Source organism: Neofelis nebulosa, chromosome 2 (assembly GCF_028018385.1).
Source record: "Neofelis nebulosa isolate mNeoNeb1 chromosome 2, mNeoNeb1.pri, whole genome shotgun sequence".
Lineage (NCBI taxonomy): Eukaryota > Metazoa > Chordata > Mammalia > Carnivora > Felidae > Neofelis > Neofelis nebulosa.
In genome coordinates, this window is record NC_080783.1 from 39,269,979 (window position 1) to 39,290,288 (window position 20,310).

General features: G+C 38.1%; 1 protein-coding gene across 6 annotated transcripts in view; it reads left to right on the forward strand.

Annotated features, from left to right (window-relative positions):
• HECW2 (HECT, C2 and WW domain containing E3 ubiquitin protein ligase 2) overlaps positions 1 to 20,310 on the forward strand; it is a 376,253-nt gene that overhangs the window by 287,954 nt on the left and 67,989 nt on the right. For all 6 annotated transcript variants that reach the window (XM_058710579.1, XM_058710563.1, XM_058710589.1 and 3 more), the window contains 2 exons: positions 12,576 to 12,710; positions 16,919 to 17,021. In XM_058710579.1, coding sequence (XP_058566562.1) covers positions 12,576 to 12,710; positions 16,919 to 17,021 — 238 coding nt within the window. The remainder of the gene's footprint in view (positions 1 to 12,575; positions 12,711 to 16,918; positions 17,022 to 20,310) is intronic.

Consider the following 20,310-nt stretch of genomic DNA (forward strand, 5'->3'; position numbering starts at 1 on the left):
TCTAATTGCTTTGAAGTAATACCTCTTTGTGGTGGTTACCTGGTTTAATAACCTGAAGTTATACAGCAATCCAGGTGGAGATGGAATGAAATTCTAAATTTGTAAATTGCATTGTGGTTTTTTAATGATCTCTTGCTGATTTTTAAGGGGGTAAAAAGGTGTTAGATTAAATAATAATAAGTCACATAAACACACATAGGAGGTAATGGGAAAGAATATTTCTGGGACAGTGTACTGTTTTGAATGAGAGAATAGAGCAGAAATTAGTTTCATGAGTGTATTTCTGAGTAAAATGCTAGACTCATGGAGTCTTGAAGGAATTATCCAAGTATGGAGATGGCCTTTGTCTTTTATTTTTAAACAGTTATCTTCATGACTTGCACTGGATATTTTTTATAAAATACAATATGCTATTTTTAAAATTTTATGGCAGTGACTTTCTGCTCCACCTAAAATGGGCTGATTTGGACAATTCCATCCTCAGTCTTCTATAGTGATGTGCTGCTAAATGTTTAAAACCCAGCTCTCCAGGGGAATTGCGGAGGAAGGCTGATGTGTAGAATTTGCCATTTTCTGTGGGGTAAATAACCAATTTCAGGCTGCCAGCATATTCCCCTAAAATCTCACAGTCAGCTCTCATGAGCTGGTACAAGCCATCCCACCATATCACTGGCTCTCCTAATATATTTCCTACAGCTAAATACCACCACTCCTAACATGTAAAGTACCCTTTGGCTAATATTTTATACCTAAAGTGTTGAGGATATTGTATTTATCCACATCTGCTAACTGACCAGCTGTTTCCAGACCTCTAGCCCAAGCACCATAGATTCCTGTTTTGTCTCCTCATGATTTTAGGTCTCTGATCATAGCAGTTTAAAAAAAAGACCTTCTTTAACTTATTTTGTGACTAATACAGATGTCATGAAATATTTGGGATCACTCCTTCTTTCAAAAGACCAAGTGATGGAAAACATTAGCATGACTATTTTTTTACTTATGATAAACTGTATCAATCAGCTTTTTCATTTCTCCTACTGCTAAGAGCACTGTTGGGATATAATGCAAAGAAAATAATAGCATGTTTATTACTAATAATTGGATAAATACTAGGGAGGGAGCCAAGAGCTGAGAAGAGATTTATATTTTGGAAGGGAGAGAATATGAGTATGATCTTCATAAAAATTAAGGTAGATTACAATTAAGTGTTTTTTGAGCATTTCTAAGACTTTGTAGAGTTGAGAAGCCAGAAGTAAGAACAGATTCAATATGCAATGCTTCTGACTTATAAATTGTTGTTCTTTTATTGTTTCCCTTGTATATATACCACATCTTCCCCATCCATCCATCTATCAATGGACATGCAGATTGTTTCCATATTTGGCAGCTGTAAATAATGGTAACAGTAAACATGGGGATATGTATATCTTTTTTGAATTAGTGTTTTTGTTTTCTTTGGATAGATACTCAGAAGTGGAATTGCTGGTTCATCTGGTACTTCTATTTTTAATTTTTGAGGAATCTTCATGTTGTTTTCCACAATGGTCATGCCAGTTTACATTTCCACCAACAGTGCACAAGGCTTCTAGTTTTCTCCACAACCTGGCCCACACTTGTTATTTCTTGTCTTTTGATACTAGCCATTTTGTCTAGTGAAATGATTTTGCATTATTGGTTTGATTTGTTTTTCCCTGACGATTACTGATGTTGAATTACTTTTCATGTGCACGTTGGTCATCTGTATGTCTTCTTTGGGGAAAAAAATGTCTATTTAGATCCTCTGCCCATTTTTAAATCAGATTGTTTTTGTTTTTGTTATTGAGCCTTGAGTTCTTTATATATTTTGGATATTACCCCTTATTGGATATATGATTTGCAAATATGTTCTCCCATTCAGTAGGTTGCCTTTTTATTTCATGGATAATTTTCTTTGATGTGCAGAAGCTTTTTAGTTTGATGTAGTGTCATTTGTGTGTGTGTGTGTGTGTGTGTGTGTGTGTGCGCACGCACGCACGCACACGCGCCTTTGCTGCCATTACCTCTGAAATGAATTCCAAAAAGATATCACCAAGAATGATGTCAGGAAACTTATCATCTATGTGGTTTTCTAGGAATTTTATGGTTTCTGATATTACATTCAAGTCTTTAACCCATTTTCAGTTAATTTTTGTGAATGGTGTAAGATAGTAGTTCAGTTTCATTCTTTTGCAGGTGGTTGTCCAGTTTTCCTAATGACATTTATTGAAGAAATTATTCTTTCCCCATTGTGTATTCTTGCCTCCTTTGTCACAAATTGATCATGTATACTTTGGTTTATTTCTGGGCTCTCTATTCTAGTCTGTTGATCCATGTGTCTCTTTCTATGCCAATACTATACTGTTTGGATTACTATAGCTTTGGAATAGATAATAGAGTTTGAAATTAGGGAGTGTGACTCATTTCAGCTTTGTTCTTTCTTAAGATTGCTTTGTTTACTTGGGATCTTTTGTGGTTCCAGATTTTAGAGTTGTTTGTTCTATTTCTGTGAAAAAATGACATTGGAATTCTGATAGGGATCACATTGAATCTGTAGATTGCTTTGGGTAATATGGGCATTTTTGCAGTATTAATTTTTCTAATCCATGACCATGGCATATCTTTCCATTTATTTGTGCCTTCTTCAACTTCTTTCACCAATGTCTTATAATTTTCAATGTACAAATATTTCATATCCTTGGTTAAATTTATTCCTAGGTATTTTTTGCTTTTTCATGCAATTGTAAATAAGATTATTTTCTTATTTTCTCTTTTTGATAATTTGTTCTTAGTGTATAAAAATGCAACATATTTCTATATATTGATTTTGTACCCTGCAACTTTACTCAATCTATTTATTAGTTCTAACAGTTTTTTAATGAAGTCTTTAGGAGTTTCTATATATATAATTATGAAATATGCAAATAATGATAGTTTTACTTCTTTCTTTCCAATTTGGATGCTTACCCCCCTGTCCCCCCCCCTCCCCTCCCTCACCTCACCCCCCGCCTAACTACTCTGGCTAGGATTTCCAATACTATGTTGAATAAAAGTGGTGAGAATGGGCATCCTTGTCTTCTTCCTGATCTTAAGGGAAAAGTTTTCAGCTTTTCTGTCTTGAGTCTAATGTTAGGTGTGGGCTTGTCATATATGGCCTTTTTATGCTGAAGTACATTCCATCCATACTCACTTCACTGAGAGTTTTTATCATAAATAGGTGTTGAATTTTGTCAAATGCATTTTCTGCATCTATTGAAATGATTATACAGTTTTATCCTTCATTTTGTTAATGTGATTTATCACACTGATTGATTTCAGATTTTGAACCATTCTTGCATTGCTGGAATAAATTCCCCTTGATCATGGTATATGATTCTTTTGATGTATTGTTGAATTTGGTTTGCTAATATTTTGTTGAAGAATTTTACATCTGTATTCATTGGGGATATTGGTCTGTAACTTTCCTTGTGTTCTGTCCCTTTCTGGTTTGGTTATTAGGTAATGTTATCCTCAAAAAATGAGTTTGGGAAGTGTTCCCTCTTTTTCAATTTTTTGGATGAGTTTGAAAAGGGTAGTATTATTAAATCTTATTCAAATGTTTGGTAGAATTTACCAGTGAAGCCATCTGATCTTGGATTTTTGTTTCTTGGAAGTTTTTTGATTACTGATTCAATGTCCTTACCAATGATTGATCCAGTCGTATTTTCTATTTCTTTATTATTCAGTCTTGGAAGATTGCACGTTTCTAGGAATTTACCCATTTCTTCTATGTTGTCCGATTTTTTGGCATGTAATTACCTTTTTAAAAATTTTTTTTAGAATTTTTTATTTTAGAGAGGGAGAGAAAGAGCAAGAGAGAGAGTGAATGGGGGAGGGAGCAGAGGGAGAGAGAGAGAAAATCCCAAGCAAACCATGCTCACTCAGCATGGAGCCTGATACGGAGCTGAATCCCACGACCCTGGGATCATGACCTGAGCTGAAACCAAGAATCAGATGCTCAACTGATGGAGCCACCCAGGTACCCTGGCATGTAATTTTTTATAATTCTTTTGTATTTCTTTGGTATCAGCTGTGATTTCTCCTCTTTTATTTCTGATTTAATTTATTTGAGCCCTCTTTTTCTCCTCGTCTGTTGTCTAGTTAAAGGTTTGTCAATTTTGTTTATCTTTTCAAAAAAACAGCTCAGTGAAACTAAGGTCTCTTCTATTGTCTTTTTAGTCTCTATTTCATTTATGTCCTCTCTTATCTTTATTATTTCCTTCCTTCTACTAACTTTGGAGTTTGTTCTTTTTCTGGTTCTTTTGGGTATACAGTTATATTGTTTACTTAAATTTTTTCTTGCATCTCGGAGTAGACCTGTACTGCTATAAACTTCCCTTTTAGAACTGGTTTTGCTGCATCCATAGATTTTGGTATGTTTATTTCCATTTTCATTTGCCTAAAGTCAGTTTTTAATTTCTCTTTTTCTTTCTTCATTGACCCATTGATTGCTCAGTAGCATGTTGTTTGATCTCCACATATTTGTGATTTTCCCAGTTTTCTTGTAATTGATATCTAGCTCCATACTATTGTGGTTGGAAAAGATGGTTGATATAATTTCAGACTTCTTAAGCTTATTGAGAGTTGTTTTGTGGTCTGGCACATGATCTATCCTGGAGAATATTCCCTGTGCATTTGAGAAGAATGTGTATTCTGCTACTTTAGGATGGAGTATTGTATGTATGTCTATTAAGTTCATCTGATCTGCTGTGTCAGTTGAGGTTAGTGTTTCCTTATTGATTTTCTGTCTGGATGATCTATCCATTGATGTAACTGGGGTATTAAAGTCTTCTACTAGTATTATGTTGCTTTCAGTTTCTCCCTTTAAATCTGTTAATATTTGCTTTAGGTACTTCTGTGTTGAGTACATAAATATTTATCAATGTTATGGCTTCTTGAATTGACCCCTCTATTATTATGTAATGTCCATTTTTGTTTTTTGTTACAATCTTTGTTTTAAAGTCTGTTTTATCCAATGTGAGTATAGCTACCTCAGCTTTCTTTTGGCTCTGTTTGCATGAAACATCTTTTTCCATCCCTTCACTTTCGGTCTGTGTGTTCCCTTACATCTAAGGTGAGTCTCTTGCAGACAACATATATAGGTCTTGTGTTTTGTTTTTTGTTTTTAACCATTAAGCCACTCTGTCTTTTGATTGGAGAATTTAGTTCATTACATTTAAAGTAATTACTGATAGATGTGTACTTATTGCCATTTTATTGTTTTCTGACTGTTTTGTAGTTCCTCTCTGTTCTTTTCTTCTTTGCTTGCCTTCCTCCCTTTGTGGTTGAATGCTTTCTGTAGTGTGATACTTAGATTCCTTTCTCATGATCTTTTGTGTATTTACTACAGGTTTTCACTTTGTGGTTACAATAAAGCTCCTATATAGTAGCCTATACATATAACAATGTGTTTTATGTTGATAGCAAGTTAAGTTTGAATGCATTCTCAATCGCATTTTTACACCCCCCTCCAAACATTTTACATTTTTTTTTTAACGTTTATTTATTTTTGAGACAGAGAGAGACAGAGCTTGAATGGGGGAGGGGCAGAGAGAGAGGGAGACACAGAATCGGAAACAGGCTCCAGGCTCTGAGCCATCAGCCCAGAGCCCGACGTGGGGCTCGAACCCACGGACTGCGAGATCGTGACCCGGGCTGAAGTCGGACGCTTAACCGACTGAGCCACCCAGGCGCCCCACATTTTACATTTTTGATGTCACATTTTACATCTTTTATCTTATGTATGTTTTAACTAATTATTGTGGTTATGGTTATTTTACTACTTTTGTTTTTCAACCTTTATACTGCCTTTATAAGTGATTAATTCTCTTCCTTTGCTATATATTTCAGTGAGTTTTTTCTGTTGTATGGTTTCTTATTACTAATTAGTGCCCTTACTTTTCAGCTTGCAGAGCCAGTTTATTGGTAATAAACTCTTTTAGCTTTTGCTTGTCTGGTAAATTCTTTATCTCTCCTTCAATTCTGAATGATACCCTTGCCAGATAGAGTATTCTTGCTTAGAAGTTTTCCTTTTAGCATTTTAAGTATATCATAGCGTTCCTTCTGATTGGCAAAGTTTCTCCTGAAAAATCTACTGATTATCTTATGGGGGTTCCCTTTTGTATAACAAGTTGTTTTTCTCTTGCTACTTTTCAGATTCTCTGCATTAGGGGCATTTTCAGCCATTATTAACTCAAATAGTTTTCAGCCCCTTTCTCTCTCTTGTCTCCTTCTGGGATCCCCTAAAATGCACATGTTATTTTTGCTTGATGTTGTCTTATAGGTCCCTTAAGCTATCTTCACTTTTTAAAATTTTGTTTTCTTTTTGCTACTCTGTTTGAGTGAGTCCCACTACCCTGTCTTCCAAATCACTGATTCTTCTGCTTCATCTAGTCTGCTGTGGAACCCCTCTAGTGTATTTTCAGGTATCGTATTCAGTTATTGTTCAGCCATTGTATTCTTCAGCTCTGTGACTACTGTTTGGTATTTTCTGTCTTTTATTGAGATTTTCTCAATGTTCATCCATTTTCCTAAATTTAGTGAGCAACTTTTGACCACTACTTTGAACTCTTTTTATCAGGTAAATTATCTCTATTTCATTAGTTGTTTTTTTTTTTTCTGGAATTTTATCTTGTCCTTTCATTTGAAACATATTCCTCTGTTTCTTCATTTTGTGTGACTCTGTGTTTGTTTCTGTGTTAGGCAAAACAACTGTCTCTCCTGGTCTTGAAGGGTGTCCCTGTGTGGGCAATGAACCTTGTCATTTAACCTTGCCCTAGTTCTCAGTCGTCTCTCATGGTGCCTGTCCATTCATTTCAGCTCCGTGGGGTTCAGAAATGCAATCCCCCCTGGTTACTGGAGCCACGTACTCAGTGGGTATCCCCTGTGTGGGCTGTCTACACCTACTGGCTTTGGGGAGCTGGGAGGGAAGCTGGGAGTGGGACAGGGCTGCAAAAGCAATAAGAGGGCTTAGGGTGCTCACCTACTGCCTCCGGCCAGTAGCAGTAGCAGTGTCAGGGAATAGGGCACCCACCTCTGCCTCTGGGGTGGGGGTGGGAGTTGGCCCCAGCAAATTAAAGTGAGAGTGCAAACATGGCACCCGCCAGTACTTCCACTCCTGGAAAGAGTCCCAACAGGCTTTTGCCCTGTGGCAGATGCTTTGAGATTAATACATGAATTTCTTCACATATGATCTAGGCTCTTAACAAACTGCTGTTTTTGTGCTGGGTCCCAGGACAAGTGAGTCTGCACACAACCCTTTTCAGAGCACAATGTCTGCTCCCTACAGCCTGATGATGATTTTTCTGGATGTAAGTCTTGTTGGCTCAACAAGTCAGATATCTTGGGAGCTTGTCTCTCCAGTGCAGGTCCCAAGGAGTTGGGTGCCTGACATGAGGCAAAAACCCCTCACTCCTCAGGGAGGATTTCCATATTTGTGAGACGCCTCCCAATGGTTGCTACACTTGGGGGTGGGATTTTTGGCGAGATCTCTGCTTCTCCTACCCATCTCACTGTGGCCCTTTTATCCTTTGTTGTGGAGCAGTTGTTCAGTTCTCTTGTTTTTTTTCCGGAGGGGATTGTTTTCTTATGTAGCTGTAGATTTGTTGTGTCTGTGGGAGGAAGTGAGTTCAGGATCTTCCTGTGCCACCATCTTGAACTGCTGATTTCTCCATAGCTCTTTAGAAGAAGATAGAAGATTTGACCTTCTTTGTGGAGCAGAGTTACAAGTGCTTTTTGTTTTATTTTGTTTACATGGTCTTTTAATATGGATTCCTGGTTTGGTAGAATGTTAACTGGAAACAATTTCAAACTTCTGTAACTTAGATTTGTTGAGCCTGAGGTTGGTATTTCTTCACAAATACTGATGACTTTTTCCTTTCTTAAAATAATAGAAGCTTAAAAAAATAAAAAGAAAGAATTGTGTAAAGAGAGAAGTGTATTTTGTTTGGCCTCGCTAAAATACCACTTGGCTCCAACCAGCCCGTATTTCCTGACTCGACCATGCCCTGAAGCAGTGAAAGGGAAGAAGTTTTTCAAATGAGATTTGAGTTTGTGTATTTGCATTCCTTTCAGTTTTTGACTGTGTTGTTAGTCTTAGTTGGTCCAGCACTGTGAAGCTTGAGTCAATTTCCTTAATAAAACTTAACAGTAGGGAATCCATGTTGTTCAAAATTTGCTTTTCTATGGCTAATCTGAAAAAGACTCATTTTTTGATACAGTTGTTTTTTTCACGTAGTCTACATTCTCAGCATGCCGTTTATGCACATAGAATTTATAATACATGTTAAATGCTTTCATAAATAAAGGCAGATGATTCAAGAACAGTGACATAAAAAGTGACCCAAATTAAAAAAAAAAAAAAAAAGTACTAGGTCAACTTCATTACTGGCTTGAACTACTTAGGATATCCTGTGGGAAAGTGATCCACTTTTCTGACATAATTGATTTGTGTGTCACAAATAGAAATGGCAAACCTAAAATTGGCCCAGGAAGTTTTCTGTGCTTTTCTCTCTATTTTAAAGTAGAATACATTTTTCACAGCTCAACTGTTACCCGAGTGAGTGGTTACCTTTCTGTGGAAATAGCAAAGCACCAAGGAAACCTGTCCGTGGTCACACAGTGGGTGGGCAGAGTCAAAATGCATGCCAAGTAATTGTGTCTTTGTGCTGCATTCCGTTAGTGCTCTACCAATGTGATTTTGATAGAGGTCTTAATCAAGATCTCTCTCCCCAAGTACTTGGCAGAGTTAAAAAAGCATGTGTAAACAATATGCACATTTGATTTGACTCTGAAACTGACCTTTTTGTGGGATACAAATAGCACCTATTCCCCACCCACAGCCATACCTCCAACTGGTTAGTGATGCAAATTATGGAAATTGTGTACCGTTTGCTGTCTGGCGTTAGTAGCCTTTTCAGTGTTGAAACAGTGTTGAGGCCCAGCACTGTGAATGGCTGTTATTGCCAGTCTAATTCAGTAAATACTTGAATGCTTTCTAACATCACGTACGATGTGAGGTGCGAGGGGAGTGGGAGGAACATGAAAAGGAAAAGATAGGGAGCAGAAAGCAGAATGGAAACAAAAAGATATATGAAAAGGAGACAGAGGGGAAAGAGGTACTGCTCATTGGGCTTTAGCATCAGACAGAAAGGTAAGCTCAAGTCCCAGCTTTACAGGTTCCCAACTATACATTTTACTTAAGTCAGGAACTATTATCCAACTATATTGAAGCTGAACAACAATGAGATATCATTATTTATCAAATAATGAAAATCTTTATTTATAATGGTAGTTGCTGGCTTATGTGTTCTTCTGTGTTTTTAATTTTACAAAGACCATGTTTCCTTTGCATTGCAGAGGAGACTTCAGTGGATCAATTAGGATTTGGTTCGGCTGCACTGTGACAGAGACCCATACAAAGTTTAATACACAGGATTTTATTCACTCAATAAAGGAGCTCAGAGGCAGGCAGTCTGGGGCTTTTAAGGTGATTCCTCAAGTTGTGAGAGCCCTGGCCCCTTCCATTTTCTGCTCAGCCATCTTTCTTTCATCTTTATGGCTCAGTGTGGCTGCTGGAGCATCCTTATCTCAGGGAACAGAAAAGATGAAGGACAAAAGGAGGGCTTGACTTTGTAAAAATCTTCTTGTGAGGAGGTTTCCCAGGAGTATCATGTGACACTCTGTTTACATCTCATTGACCAGAACTTAGTCAGGGCCACACATATCTACAAGGAACTCAGGAAATGTAGTTTCACTGGTTCTCCATTTTTTTGAGCTTCGTTTATGGAATATAGCAAGAAGCATTGTGATCCTGGGAAAAATGCCTTAGAAGTTAAAACTTATTATTAGTACCAATAATAGTAACATTTAAGAAGTTATAGGCACTACATGAGAACCATCTCATCTAACCGTCCTTTGATGTAGGTGTTACTATCCCCATTTTACAGAAGAAATTGTGGTTTAAAAAAGTTAAGTAAGTAGTTTGTCCAAGGTTACATTGCTAGTAAGTAGTGGAGCTAGCTCTCAGAACCAGGCTTGTCTTTTTCTAGATCCCAATAATTTGATTATTATTTTGCCTCCCACGTCTCGAGTCTTACTTTGGTAGTTTATTCATATCTACAATGGGATGTTTTAAAAACTCCTATTCTGTGGTTTTATATTCTTTAGCTCTCCATGTTTTTCACCTAACACACACACACACTCACACACACACACACACACACACACACACACACACACCCCTCATTGGTTTTTTAAGATCTTTAGGTATTTCTATGCTTATGTAAAAGAATGTGACTTTTATGACTTGATTAGTTCATTGTGAGTTGAGTTGTCTCTGTACTTTGGTCAAGATACTAGCATATTAGAATTTTTGACAATTTATTATTTTCTAAGCCTCCAACTTTCCCCCAGATGCAGTCCCAAAAGCTACCGGGGATAACAGGATGAGTAAGAAAGAGTCCTTATCCTCAAGGCATTTACAGTATAATTCTTTAGAGAATTGGTTTTAGACAAGCCTCTTAACATCAAATTACACTGTGACACTACATGTAAATCACAGCTGACCTAGATGTGCACACCCATTTATCCTTATAATTATAAGTGCATCATTGTTACCTCTAAATGGCTACCCATCCCTTCAAAACATTCCAAAGAAATTAGGTAGAGTAAATAGGCAATTCTATTTTAGTACTCTTTGTATTTTTCCCTTAAAAAACATGGCTTATATTATTGTTTTAGTAATAAAAACTTTAATAAAGATACATGGCTGATTATAGTATCTATTATTTTGAAATGCCCATTTGTAAAAATAATTTAATTTCTATTTTATGACACTTTGAATAGTGGCAGAAATGATGTACAAGTATATTAGAAGCCCAAATCAAATGGGGACCAGTATGACATTTGGGACCAGAACCTGCCAATATAAGCCTATATAGAATTTAGCATTGGTGTATTATTTTTTTACAAGATCAGAGAAGACAGGTGTTCCACCTGACATGTTAGGAAAAAGAGAGCATTACCTAGGGATGTGAGGCTGATGACATCATCTCCTACAAGACTTCCATTTAATTCAGTCTTTGTACCTGGAAATCGGCTATGAAAAGAAGGGACTGGCAAAGATTCTCATTCTGTATATTACTGTGCTTTGTTTTCTAGTGCATCTACTGCTTAAAGTGATTTCATTACAAAAAAATAATTTTTTTTCCTATTTGTGGACTACATTGTTTCGCCTGTTTCCTGATTCTGTGTATACAGAAACATTTTATTTCATAATGGGAAGGTGATTGATTTTTTTATAGATATAAATGTATCATCTAAACCTGGTATTTGCCTAGGTGTATTCATTCCTAGTCTTTAAGGTACTTTTTAAACTGAGCTCCATCAGTTTAAGAAGTCCGTTCTTTTTTGCTTAGGTTATTTGGCATATATCATGTGCCCTGACACTTGACTTACAGGTTAAGTGTCTCATGACTCTCCTAATCATCTCTCTTATCTTGATGACTTAATTAACTTTATCTGATCATGGAAAACTTACATTTTCTAGTTGTCCTGGAGATAATGGGCTTTGTTACTACCTAGAGTGAATTTTACTTTGAAGACTTATGCCATTTGGCTCTTAATGATAAGGATAAATAGCACTGGCTTAGAGCTTCAGAATTAAACAAACACAAAGAAACAGTTTGTACTCATTCATGATTTCTTGTCATCAGGGATTCTGCAGTAAACACAGTAGAACATGATTCCTCCCTCCTTTCATGTTATGGGGAAAGAAATGTTTATTATGAATGAAGCAGACATGTTTTTATACGAAATCTACAGCTCAGAGAAATTAAGTGACTTGCCCAAAGTTATTGTAGGTGATAGAATTTGTATGGATGTATGTGATCAATGATTAAACTGGGAAGGTAGATGGGAAGGAGATTTTAAAGTCTTGGAAAACCTCCAAAGAGTTGGAATGTTTTTTTTAGATAAACACTGGGTAGCCAGTGGAAGCTTTGGACTGGAGCAGTGATGTAATCAAAGCAGTCAGAAAGAATATTCTGCTACTGAGGTGCCAGCTAAAGGAATACAGTTGTAGAGGTGTGGAACAAGAGAAAACCCTGAAATAACGGGCTGGTCATCAGGCTGGGATGAAAAAGTAGAGAGGGCACTACCCTGGGAAAGTGGAGAGACTGGGGGCTGACAGCATGGGAGAGGAAAAGGAGCAGTCAATGATGGTGAAGTTTTAGGTGATAAAAAGTTCACAATAACCACGAATAGCAGTAAGAGCTTAATGAGAAGCCCAAATGCCCTTTCATATGGCTCCTTTCTCAGATCCTATCTTTGATGACTGTTCCTTAGAGTATTTCCTAAAACCAGGAATAACGTTCCCCAAAGATTAAAATTAAAAGGAAATGGAGCTAAGATCGTTACTCAGAAGTCAAAATTGGGACTTTTCCTGAATGTATCAAATGATAGGGCAGCTAGGACAAGTGTGTGGCACGAATGGACTACTGATTGAGGGGATTGTTTCCTAGGCATTTTTTGTCGACCACAACTCCCGCACCACCACTTTCATCGACCCCCGGCTCCCGCTGCAGAGCAGTAGACCCACGAGCGCGCTGGTTCATCGGCAGCACCTGACCAGGCAACGCAGCCACAGTGCAGGCGAGGTGAGTCACGCGCCTTGGGGATGGGCCTGCGGGTTCATGGGAGCTGCAGGGATGTGGTGGTTTGTGGAATCTCTCTTATCGTTTTGTTTTTCCAGTTTGATTTAGAGATTATCATTTGGAGACTGAAAAGTGCTGGAATGCTGGCAGGGCTTCTCTGAAAATACCCAAAGCCTAATTTACACATTTTAAGAGCTAGATATTTGAAGAAAGATGGAAGAAATGAGAGAATTTTTTTTATATTCAGAAGATGGTGAGAGAGAATTCTCCATGTAGTGAAATGTTCAAGAGAGGATGGTGGTAAACCCTTTTGCCCACCTAAGGACAGCTTCAGAGGAAAAAATAGGGCTAAAATTCAGTGACATATGGGAGGTTTTTTTAAGTGAGGGTTGCTGGATTGGATTAAAGTCTTTAGCCAATGCTATGGGTTGTGGTGTCCTCACTAATAGTCTTTAAAATCATGATATATTGGGGCACCTAGGTGGTTCAGTCGGTTAAGCATCTGACTCTTGATTTTGACTCAGGTCATGATCTCACAGTTCAGAGGTTCAAGCCCTGCATCAGGCTCTGTGCTCACAGTGCAGAGTCTGCTTGGGATTCTCTCTCTCTCCCTCTCTCTCTCTGCCCCTCCTGCTCTCTCTCTCTCTCTTAATCTCTCTCCCTCTCAAAATAGATAAACTTAATAAAATAAATAAAAATCACAATATATCTGAGCATTGATTCATGTAGTCTAAGGAAGAGAAAATAGGCAGAATTAAGAATTCCTAAATTACTGAATTACTTGCTCGACTTTACTGGCTTGCAGTGACCTGTGGTAACCACATGGGGGCTCTCTAATAGCCTAACCCACCCCCCACCGCCCCCACCAAGACAAAGGAAATAGTCTCTTCCGGTTTCCCTTTTTCTTTAGCAGCTTAAATAAAAGGAATGCTTTAGGTCAACTTTGTTTCTCTTTAATACTGGCTTATGTGTTGAATGTATGTCATCACTTGGTAAACATTGTTTCTAAAGATTTGCTTAGGCAAAAAGAATTAAGATTCTTTTCCTGCGTTCCTTTCTAGGTCTATGTGCATATTCTATTTTCAGTGTTACACTATAGGTCAAAGAGTTTTGTAGACTCTGTTATAAGGAAAATTACGAATGCGATAAATAACTGGATTTGATTCATCAAAATTCTACTCTTGGAATTTCCCCTCGTGATTTACAGACTTGTGGGTTTGCTGGTTGTATGTGCAGAATATACTTGAGAAGCTCGTATAAAAATGATATATAAATCTATTACAAGATGAGGTATGCACAAAAATATTTATGTTTTATGAGTAACTAATAAATCTTTACTTTGCTGCCATGGAAACCATTAGCGGTGACCTGGATGATGCCAACAGCATTCATCCTAAAAGCAGAAAACACACCTCTCACCTTTGGACTTCGTGTGTGATGTGTATCATAATTAGGGCCCTGCCTGACTTTATCACAAGGCCAGTGCACTTTAGCCACTTGTATTTTTTTTTTTTTTTTTTTTAGCCACTTGTCTTATCTTGACTTCACCGTATGAGCCGGCTGCTTGGTCTGGTCAGGTCTGCATCAGATTAATAGCTGTGCTCCTTTTGCTTTCAGTTCTTCTGCCTCAGAACTTGAGTTATTTCCATGGCCTAGTAGCGGCCTGTTGTGGGAGAGGGATCCTAAGGCACACATTCAAATGCAAGTGAAGTTATCTTCTCCTGTTGATGGAGACTGAGTGGTAGAACAGAGCTAACCCCATAAAGCCTCAGCAGTCAGCTCCAGCCTTGTCAGACCATTTATGGGAAGGTGTTTTCTGGCACAGCTGTCGGAAGCCCGCACACCCTGCCGTGCTACACGCATTTATCTGGCCTTGCCCACCATCTAAAGGTCTCCTTCGAGGAAGGAGGGTGTTGAAGAAAAGACATTTGGCTGTTCTGGGAAATGATGACACATGACCACGTCCTGACAGGAGGGAAAGTATATGTCCGTGTATTGAATGATAAGTTCTGTGACTGGCAAACAAGGTGTAGTTAATGATTGAATCTCCTCTGAGAGTGGCTGACTTCATTCTTCAAAGCCAATAATTCAAGAGACGCACAGTGAGCAACTTCAATTATACACATGAGTCTTTCCATCTACTCTCTTACACTCATTTAGCAAATATTACAGGTGGTAGAAATTTTGGTGTATCTTCCGTCCAACAAACTAATTCTTACCAAACACGTGCAGTGTAGAAACACGATGGTTGAGGTGAAGGATGCCAATAACGTATGTTCCTTGTTCTTATTAAGGAGAAAATGTGTGAAACAAACCATAATACAGATGAGTAAAAATATGAATGAGGGGCTCCTGGGTGGTTCAGTCGGCTAAGCATCTGACTTTTGCTCAGGTCATGATCTTGGGGTTCATGAGTTCGAGCCCCGTGTTGGGCTTTGTGCTGACAGCTTGGAGCCTGGAGCCTGCTTCCGATTCTGTGTCTTCCTCTGTCTCTGCCCCTCCCCTACTCACACTCTGTCTCTCTCTCTCAAAAATAAATAATAAGACTTAAACATTTTTTTGAAAAAAATACGAATGAAATGCTTTATAAAATGTTAATGATGGCGGCTGCTTAAGAAATGTATACCAAGTACTTTGGGAGGTCAGAGAAGGGTGCATTTAAAGTCAGCTTGAGGGGCAGCTGGGTGGCTCAGTTGGTTAAGCGTCTGACTTCAGCTCAGGTCATGATCTCACAGCCCCGTGTCGGGCTCTGTGCTGACAGCTCAGAGGCTGGAGCCTGCTTCGGATTCTGTGTCTCCCTCTCTTTCTGCCCCTGCCTCGCTCGCACTCTGTCTCTCAAAAATGAATAAATGTTAAAAAAAATTTTTTTAATAAAGTCAGCTTGAAGGGAAGGCAAGGTTTCATTGGGGAGGGGGGTTGCTGTTTGAACTCCACTCTGAAGAATGAGTGAGAGCATCAAGCCATGTAGGGAGAGAATGGTAGTTTAGTTTTAGGGCCTTTAGAAAAACCCCTCCCCAAGCACCTAACACGTACGATGTGACAAAATGGCTGTGAAGGTTTCGATGGGTGGGAATAGAAGCTCTGTTTTCTTTTCTTTTCTTTTTTTTTTTTTTTAATGTTTATTTAGCCTGAGGTGGGGGGGGGGGGCGGACGAGAGAGCACGAGAGTGTGGACGCACATGAGCAGGGGAGGAGCAGAGGGAGAGGGAGAGAGGATCCCAAGCAGGCCCCAAGCTGTCAGCATAGAGCCCTACGCGGGGCTTGATCTCACGAGAACCATGAGATTGTGACTGGAACCCAAACCAAGAGTCAGACACTCAGCCGACTGAGCCATCCGGGTGCCCCTAGAAGCTCTGTTTGAAAAGTACCAATTTGTAAATCCAATATGTTATTTGGCCTTTTGTTCTCTTTCTCTCTAATACTTCTGTTCTACTATCATCTTAAAAGACGTGTGTAATACGGGCAAGGAGGGGATGCTAAAACAGAAGCTAAAGCAGTGTTGGAGTTTACTGATAAGACTATTAGTGGGCATTTTTGTTTACCTACTTGTATGTGTGAGTTTCTAAATCTATAATAGGTACAGTAAATAATTTCGGTTAGGGCAGCCCTATGGTACCTCTTCCACAGCTGCTGCGATTAGCTGCCTGGTGTGGGAGGTTCAAACCAGAAAGAGCTGTTGTACCGGGTGCTCTAACAGGCATGTAAAATTGCTCCTGAGGAGATACCACACCAACCCTGAAGCCCACACTGAAGAGCCAGCTGCTCTTCAGGCTCTGCTGAGGCAGAGAATTCTCCGAACTGCCTTAGCCAAAAGAAGGTATAACCTGGCACTCGTACCCTCCAGGTTTTCTCTCCAGTGTATTGTTCCAGGTTTTTGTTTTGTCAAACCAGAGGTTATTCCCGATGAACAGGTCTGCTGCTGTTCAGTTTCCACAGCCCCAGTAATTGTACTCATATGGAACTACCTCGATACCATGTGGTAAATAGTCACTGCCCCGGCCCCTCTCGAGGATACGGATGCCTGAACCCTTCCCCTCGATTCGGCAACTAAAGCAGAGCTTGTGAGAACCCTGTGTCAGCTCCTCACCTGGCATCTGTTCCCATCAGTTGGTACTTAGTAGTCGTCAAGTATTTTGAACAACTAGGCTTGGTGTGCTGATTTAAACCAGTCTCGATCTTTTTGCAGAACATAAACGATGCTTTTGTTTGCAGGTAGGAGAAGATTCTCGACACACAGGACCACCAGTGCTCCCCAGGCCATCGAGTACATTCAATACAGTCAGTAGGCCACAGTACCAGGACATGGTTCCAGTGGGTATGTCATCCCATTCCAGAAACCTTTATCTTTGCTTTTCCTATCAGTGTGAATCATGCATCCTGTGCTGATACTTCTCTATCAGCAGCCTGCTACTTTTGCCCTGTACTGAGAAACGTGCATTATCCCTAAGAGACCAATTTGAATCGCAAAACACTTCTGTCATACAAAATCCTATAGAATGAGAGTTTTTATCTTGCTCTACGTTTTCTGAGCAGAGCTATTATATTAGATTGTTGAAGTTACTCTTAAGGCAAATCTATTATGTGGTCATTTCACATTAAGCATTGGACAAGCATATATATTAGTTTATATATAATGCTCAGGACAGAAGTTTTTAAATTTTTTTAATGTTTATTTATTTTTGAGAGAGACAGACAGAGAGAGAGAGAGAGAGAGGGAGAATGAGAGCATGAATGGGGGAGGGGCAGAGAGAGAGGGAGACACAGAATCGGAAGCAGGCTCCAGGCTCTGAGCTGTCAGCACAGAGCCCGACATGGGGCTCGAACCCACGAACTGTAAGATCATGACCTGAGCTGAAGTCAGATGCTTAACCGACTGAGCCATCCAGGCACTCTGGTACAGAACTTAAGTGGTGTGTGAGCCTACGGTAGCCTCAGAATAAGAAAGCAATTATGGCATATTCTTAAGGTTTTGGTAGAGAGCTATGTAGTTGTAGCAAATACAAGGCAGCAAGAGCCTCCAAAATTATAAAATACAAATAAATGAATGGGGCAAAGAGGCCTAACCAACAACTCGAATTATTATTTACATGATGAGGTTGACGTAGATCGGTTTTCACACCTGGACCCCTAAGGCAGGTGGAGTAGACAGGTAGGTGGTAGGAGGCCATGTCAGCTCCCTGCTTCATCTTAAATTTGAGTAGTTCTCCATTTGTCTGTTTTTACCTTAAAATTTTTACTTCTTTAAGAAAAACTTTAATGTGAAATATAAAGTAATGCCTGTGGGCATTACTTAGCTAAAGAAATTTGACAAACACTGGACAGGAAGAAATCTTGGATCAAAGTCTAAGAGTCTGTGTATTATTATGCTGTTATTAATAGGATACTAAATGCTGCATAGAGAATTTTAAAGTCTTATGAAATTATTGCTAAAAAAGTTATATAGTCTCTGATCTTGAATGGAGTGTAAAACCCAGTGACAAAATTTCAGCTATCAAAGTGTTTTCTCAAACAAACTATAAAAAGTGTTTTCATTATTTTTGTATGAGGAAGTGTGCAGTTAGGTACACTTCAAGTTTGACAATGGGATTCCATGTTAGCAGGTAGTATTTTTTAAACTTTATTCACATTTAACTAAAACATGTATGCACAGGTGGCCTGATGCATAAAATGTGAACTAGCAAATGTTGAGAGCATTATATTTCTTTTGTTTGATCATTTGTGAGTTTAAGTAAGGCATGTTTCTTGATCATATTTATGAACTGAATCAGAGTCACTGATGTTTGGGAATTCAGATATTCAGTTCTATGATTTAAATATGTCCATATTTCTGATTAGAAATAGATATAATCAAGATAAATAATCTTAAGTAAACAAATTAGTTTTCTTGACAAAAGAGGTGTTAATTATTAGAGCCCTTAATAAATTTTAATTAACTATTTTTAAATTTCTATAGACATTAGCCAGTCCTGACAGAGATGAATTTTTCTTTTAATTCTATGTACATAGTTGATGATTCCATTTGTGTTGTAGCTGTTGGTATAGTTGGTTTGGTAAAAAGCTAAGTGTGGCTTAATGGCATTTATTTCCACAGAGAATTTGGGAATGGTTTGTCTTCTACCTTTTGGTAGTAACTGTTGCTGACAACTGTTTTTCTTTTTTTTTTTTAATTGAAGTACAGTTGACATACAATGTTATATTAGTTTCTAATGTATAGCATGATGATTCCACACTTTGATACGTTACTCAGTGTATATCTGATACAAAATCATTACAGTATTGGTGACTGTGTTCCCTGTGACGTACTTTTCATCCCTGTGACTTACTTATTTTGTAACTGGAACTTTGCCCCTCTTAATGCCTTTTGCCTATTTTGTCTATTCTCTCAGTCCCTGCCCTCTGGGAGCCATCAGTTTGTTCTCTGTATCTATGAGTCTGTTTCTGATTTTGTTGTTCATTTGTTTGTTTTTTAGATATCACGTAAAAATGAAATCACACAGTATTTGTCTTTCTGGGTCTGACTTATTTCACTTAGATAATACTCTCTGGGTCCCTTCATTTTGTTGCAAATGGCAAGATTTCATTCTTTTTAATTGTGAAGTAACTTTCTATTATATATGTGTATAATATATATATTATACATGTATAAGATATGTATGTATATACGATATGTACCACATCTTCTTAACTCATTCTTCATTCATCTATCGATGGACACTTAGGTTACTTCCCTATCTTGGCTATTGTAAATAATGCTTCAGTGAACAGAGGGATACATATATTTTTTAGAATTAGTGTTTTTGTTTTCTTCAGGTAAATATACAGTAGTGGAATTACCAGAGCATATGATATTTCTATTTTTAACTCTTTGAGGATCCTCCCTACTGTTTTTCATAATGGCTGCACCAATTTACATTCCCACCAACAGTAAACAAAGGTTCCCTTTTCTCCACATCCTTGCCAACACTTGTTATTTCTTGTCTTTTTGATACTAGTCATTCTAACAGGATGTGAGATGATATCTCACTGTGGTTTTGATTTGTATTTCCCTGATGATTAATGATTTTGAGCATCTGTTCATGTGTCTGTTGGCTATCTCTATGTCTTCTTGGGAAAAAGAAGACCTATTCGGGTCCTCTGCCCATTTTTTTAATGGGATTATTTGTGCTTGTTTGTTTGTTTGTTTGTTTGCTTTTGGTGTTGAGTTGAATGAGTTCTTTATATATTTTGGATATTAACTTGTTTTTGATATATGATTTGCTAATATCTTCTCCCATTCAGTATACTGCCTTTTCATTTTATTGATGTTCCCTTTGCTATGCAAAAGCTTTTTGGTTTGATGTGGTCCCAATAGTTTATTTCTGTTTTTGTTTTCCTTCCTAAGGAGACATATCAGAAAAATGTTGCTAAGGCCAAGGTCCAAGAGATTACTCTCTAGGTTTTCTTGTAGGAGTTTTATGGTTTAGGTCTTTAATCCATTTTGAGTTCATTTTTGTGTATAGTGTAAGAAAGTGGTCCAGTTTCATTCTTTTGCATGTAACTGTCCTGTTTTCATGGCACCATTTATTGAAGAGACTATCTTTTCCTTATTGTATATTCTTGCTTCC